Source organism: Egretta garzetta, unplaced genomic scaffold (genome assembly GCF_000687185.1).
Source record: "Egretta garzetta isolate BGI_Z169 unplaced genomic scaffold, ASM68718v1 scaffold163, whole genome shotgun sequence".
Classification (NCBI taxonomy): domain Eukaryota; kingdom Metazoa; phylum Chordata; class Aves; order Pelecaniformes; family Ardeidae; genus Egretta; species Egretta garzetta.
Genome location: NW_009259308.1, coordinates 3945845 through 3951771, shown reverse-complemented (window position 1 = coordinate 3951771; position 5927 = coordinate 3945845). Strand labels below are relative to the sequence as shown.

General features: G+C 42.1%; 1 protein-coding gene across 2 annotated transcripts in view; it reads left to right on the top strand.

The window, feature by feature from the left end:
- The first annotated feature begins 4692 nt into the window (after positions 1–4692).
- PDE4B (phosphodiesterase 4B) overlaps positions 4693–5927 on the top strand; it is a 193386-nt gene continuing 192151 nt past the window's right edge. For both annotated transcript variants that reach the window (XM_035891803.1, XM_009636214.2), the window contains exon 1: positions 4693–4739. In XM_035891803.1, the coding sequence (XP_035747696.1) occupies positions 4698–4739 (42 nt within the window). In that variant the 5' untranslated portion in view covers positions 4693–4697. The remainder of the gene's footprint in view (positions 4740–5927) is intronic.

Here is a 5927-nt window from a genome sequence, read left to right as displayed (position 1 = left end):
ATGATGTAATTATCTGTGTGATCAGATAATCTTCATCCCAGCCCTTTCCCTAGTAAAGCTGCTCTATTTCACCGTTCAGGTTTCTGTTCTTATCTCTGATCATCTTCAGGTTCTGCTGGACCTGTAAGCATCAGCATTTTGTTGCTAGGAAAAATACTGCCCTGGTAATGTGTGTCGTGGCCTGGGCAGCGCTGCTGGCAGTTGGGAAGAAACAGGTATGCGACCGCAGCGTGTGCCGTGTTATCGGAGTTTCACCGGGTTTCACTTTGTTTTTTCGCGATCTCTCCATCTTTGTGTCTTGCCGTCTTGAAAAGTGGGAGGAAATGAATTTGGAGAATGAAAGCAGCCAGATAAACAGCTCTGCCTGCCAAAACCTTTTGTTAATCCAAAGAACTAGCACTGCACGAGCAGCAAAAATGTAATCCTCCTGGCCCTGCCTTGTCTGTGTGTCATCGAGGAGGGGAGTATCTTTAGGGTTGAGAGGGTTAATCTGCTTCTCATACAACCCTGTGGCTTTAAATCTGCCCATGCAGAGGCCAAAATGTGTGGGAAAAGAGCGACATGGTGAAATGTGTGTCTTGTATTTTAAATCATACCAGAACTTGCACATTGAGATGCATTTTAGGAATTTCTTTAAATAGTGGATTTCACACTGGATGAGTTGAATAGCTATTTTTAAAAAGGTGTGTAGGAAAAGCAGGCTTTATCACACGCATCCATGTAGTTTTATCCTCACCACTGTCAGTTGCCAGTTTTGAACCTTCTTAATTCATACCTTCGCTATAAGACTTTATCACTCTGAAATTGCTGGAGCGTTTACTGTCATTTTTGAAAAACATGGTCATTGAGCACAAAAAAGTTCAGGTGGAAGAACTAGGTCAGCTTGGTGTAAAAAGAAATCTCATACCCTACCTAGGATATATATTCCAGCAAAATGGATTAGACCCAGCTGTAGCACTGAAAGAGTACTTTTCGTTGTAGTCTTAATACCAAATGCAAAGCCTTGCTGCTTTTAGGCATTCCCTGTTACCCATGTTTAGCTAGCCTGCTGGGATATACTTTCTTGCTGGAGAATTTGGGTAGTGGACAGAAACTCTTTGCTTGTAACAAAGGATTGCATAAATTAGAAAATGTCCATGGGAAAAATTTTCCAGTAAGCCTCTTTGGGGTGGTTTGGGTTTGGTTTTTGTTTTGTTTTGGTTTTTTACCCTAGATGTTCATCCCAGGTGTCAGATCTTTTATGTAAAAACACAAGAAAAGAATGACTCAGATTTTAACAGTAATTTAGTCATGACTAACGGAAGTCTCAGATTTTCTTGGTAGACTCTTCAGAAATGCAATCCACATTGAACAAAATATGGAAGTTTCTTATAATTATTCATGTTCTGGTTAAACTTACTTTGACAAGTTGATAAATATTTATAAAGGAAAGGAAGTTGTGGTAGAAGAGGACTCAGGCTTCCACAGAAACGATCTGCTAGTCAATCTGGTCCATCTCTCCATGTCTCATCTCCTAGCGTCAGTTCTGATCCTAAAGTTCAGCAAAATTTAGGAGACACTCTTGGGCTCTCATTCTTCAGATTTTTTTTCCAGAGGTGTTTTCCTGGATACTTATTTATGTGTTTACTTATTTAGTTCATTATGTGTTTAGTTATTTATGTCAGTTCATGAACTGACATATGTTCAGGAGGGAGATGCAGTTGTTGGTCCCGCTGAGGGACTGCATGCAATGTGAGCTCGTTTGCTTTGGGCATCACAAACTGCATAGCAGGGCAGACGTGAACATCTCAAACTTGTACTTTATTAAGCACTAAAGGATCCACCTCTAAGACACAAATCTGCTTAGTGCTGCTGCTTATGAAACTGCTTCCTCCTGTTCTTTCTGTGAATTTTGTCTACATGTTACAGAGGTATATGTATTTATTTCTTGCAGCAAATAGTCACACTGTATCTTCCTAGTCTGTGGGTTCATACCGTGGTTATGGCCTTTTGGACATTAAGAATAATTTCTTCATAGAAAGGGTTGTCTGGCACTGGAAGGGGCTGCTCAGGGAAGTGGTAGAGTCCTCATCCCTGGAGGTATTTAAAAGACGGGTAGATGAGGTGCTTAGGGACATGGTTTAGTGGTGGGATGGCAGGGTTAGGTTAACGGTTGGACTTGATGATCTTAAAGGTCTTTTTCAACCTAAACGACTCTATGATTCTTTACCTGCATGGTATCATCTAATTTGCTGTCAGTCTTGGATTCTTTTTATAACAGGACTTTTTAGTTTCTCCCAACTGTTGAAGATTGATAACATTGTTAAACTTGTTCTAGAATTTTATTCTGATAGTATGGTATGATTTTTATGCTGCTAATAGGGTAATGACTTTTCTCACTTCTAGCCTGCTCATCTAATTGCAATATAGATCAAAAGCTAGATAAGGTTTGCAGACAGAATTAGCGTTGCCACACAACTGTGCTGCCAAGTGTCAGGTTTTTAATAGTCATTCTGCTGCTGTAATGTCTAAACCCACCCTGATTGCTTAGCTGGTGCATGCATGTGGCCTGTTGTTGTAAGAAGAGGGTTCTTGATCAGGCCATAAATCTGTTTTTCCCACTGGCCTGGCTCTGGTGACAGCGAGCGATGGATGCTGGGAGGAGAGCAAGCCTGGGGGGACATGTTGCAGGGTGCTTTTTGTTGTTTTCTGTCCTTTGCTCCTGGACAGTCCTGTTCATCCTCTTCTGGAGGGAAGCTCTTTAGGTGCTTTAGAAGATAAATCCCTCAGCTCTTTTCCAATGCCACTTCATACAGGATGAAGCTTACAGCACTGTGTGCTGGCGCTTGCGCTGGAATGGCAGTGAGTGATGTCTGGCATGGATCTGAGCGCTCCAAATGCTTTGGCTGGCGATGAAGGGATATACGTGTGTTGGATGTATGAACCCTAAGGAAATGAAAACAACTGGAGGTGCCTGGGCCACAGCCAGAACTGCAGGCAGACTCAACTACAGTGCTGGCGTTGTGTGTTAGTGTTTCATTTGAGTTTGGTTTTTTCTCTGTTCCCCCCCCTCCCCCCCCCCCTCTTTTTTTCTCCAGAGTGATCTGGTTTAGAGGGAAGCTGGTTTATTACAGCACTTCCCTTGTGGGTGGAAGAGCAGGTGAGCAGTTGGCTCCTGGGGGCTGTGATGTCCTTAGACCTCTGTGATCAGAGGCACCACCCTGTATTCAGATGCTGTGCCTGAGAGTTAGTGTGGCTTTTTTGCATTAAGCTTTTTTGATTTAAACAGGTAGAGGTGCAAGCTAAATAGTGTGAACCTGAGCACGATGGTATTGAACTGAATCTGAACTCTCAACGGCTCAGTTGCATGGTGGCTGTAAGCCAAGCTGAGCTGCCACACTTGAGCATTCAGACTTCTGAATTCATTGTGAGGTGGGAACCCAAGAACAGGTCTGTAAAGCCAGCAATTGCTGTGTAAGAAGGTTTTCAGCACCTGCTGCCGGGGCTTTGAACCTCACCATAAAAATGGGAGGTGCAGGCTACCCACTTTCTGGGACCCTGATTGCTGGTAGTAGCAGGGAAGAGAATTGGGTACCGAATTTTGATGCCACATCTGCTCCTCATCAGCTGGGTAGATCACCAGGGTCTGGCAGCCCTTGTTTGTTGCCAGCCTGAATTGCTTATTGCTCTCCTGAACTTGCACTGCATGAACAGGTCATCTGAATACAGTTCAAAATCCCTCATTTCTCAGAGTGGGCATCATGTTAGAAGTCTTAACATCACCAAGCCTGAAATGGTTGCACAGCTTTTGTGGTGGCTTCAGCACTGCAGTTTGTGAACAAGTGGTCCTTCAGCAGTCTTCTGCCTCAAAGGTAATCCTTCCAAGTAGGGAGAAAATTTGTTGGAGCACAAAAAGTGGCACTCCAGCTCTACCTGTTCTTTGGGGAAAGAAAAGAAAAAACCCACCATGCTCAGTGTTCTCTCTATATAATCATGACTCTAGCTTTTTTTATGGGCACTAAATCCACAGCAAAGAAAGAGCAGGGGGCCTGGGAACACTCTGAGGGGGTTTGTTCCTATGTGCTGGTTTCCCTTGCTGCTTCAGCTGCTGGGCTGTGTTTCGTTCTCCTTTGCACTCCTGCATAGTTCAAAGTGGCTGCAGTGTCACCCTCTACAGAAGGCTGTAATTTAGTGGCTGAAGTGGTGGTGGTGGAGTTGCCAGTGTAATAATGTCATGTTTGTGAGTTATGATTAAATCTTAGAATCGCATACAAATGCCACTCCTTTTCTTCTATGAGAGCCAGCTCAAGCCGTTCTTGGAGAACTTCTATACATACCTCTGAAAAGGGCTGATTTAAAGAAAAATTCTCTGCAGGTAGAACCCGTTAGCTTTGATCCCGTATGACTAGGCATGTTTCAGGGCTGGCTTAGATTGCACAGCCTGGTGAATACTGGTTATTTTTAACATGATTTTACTAAATATTGAATTGTCCTTTCATTAATAGGGAGCTACACTTGCATAGCATCTGCTGCTGAGTTTTTTATAAAAATGGACAGTAAGTTATAAATTAGCTGTGATGTTAGCGGTTAGCTCCATCGTTTATTATCAAAACAGTTTGTTATTAAAAAATATGTTGGTTTTTTTTCTTTCAGTTTGCCTGTCAGAAGAAATTGGATTGAATAAGTTTTTTATAACGGGGTGCACTTTAATCTCCACAATGAAGAAAAGCAGAAGTGTCATGACAGTAACTGCAGATGAGGTAAGTTTCTTCTAAAGGCATGTTTTATTTTTTGGAGTACTTAATGAAAATGAGATTAAAAGTTTGTTTTGTCTTATTTTGTAAGTATCAGCTGGTGATATTTGCTTTGGTTACTGGTTGATTTCCTTAGAGTTGTTTGCAGCTCATACCATAAGGGGAATATAAGAGCAGCACATTTAAAAATAAGCAAGCCAACCCCCACACTGTGAGAAGTTATGAGGAGTCTTATGCAGACCATATACTTTACTGGTCTTTGGTCAGTGTGATACTGGCAGGCAGCAGAGACCAAGCATTCTCATACCTCATGGAAGTTCGGTCCTGGATCCCATCTTTGTGCTTGTGCTGTACTTGTATACTTACAACTTATATATTACTTTCAACATCTCTCCCCACTGTAGCTGCTGAACGCTTAATGTGATGATGCATGTCTTATTCCGTTACTACGTTTGCTAATCATTGTCATAATCCCCTATTAATGAAACCCCAGTTCCCATTCTCTGGAGAAATGTATGTTTGTAATGATGGCGTGATAACTGCAGCCTTAATTGTCTTGTGTGTCACAGCTGGGGCTCGCCAAAGGTGGAAAACCACATGGAATGTATATGAAAATACAGTGGAGGAGTGGAACCTAATAGTTAGTGTATTCTATAGCACTCCTTCAATAAATAACTGTTTCTTCTACACTCAGACCACATGTTGCACTGTTTTATAGTCAGTTTGCCTGAGCATGATGCTGGGTCCACTCAGTCCTTGCCGATTTTAATGAAAGCAGGCATCTGAAATCTAATGGGAAGCTAGAAAACTCTGCTGTTACACTTCTTAAATAATAACAAAAAAACCCCCAGTCTTATAAAGGTTATTAATAAAGACAGGTACAGTCAGATCCTCATATAGAAGGCAGGCTTTCCTTTCTAGGGTTCCTAGGAGTATTTTTGACCTGATTTTGTGGTATGAAAGAGTGGGGTTTGGATCACTGAAGATTTCTAGCATATTTTTGGAAGCATAGCATGCCAAATATTTTAAACTTCTATCTAGGTCATTATGATGTTGATGCCTTAGTAACTTCATTAATCTGCAGCGGCATGCCTTATAGCACTGCAGGCTATAGTCAAGGAATAAAGTAGCTGTGGACCATGTTGTTTCCTGTCTGGATGCTTCACGTGGTTGTGGAATGGGCAAGCAAGTAGG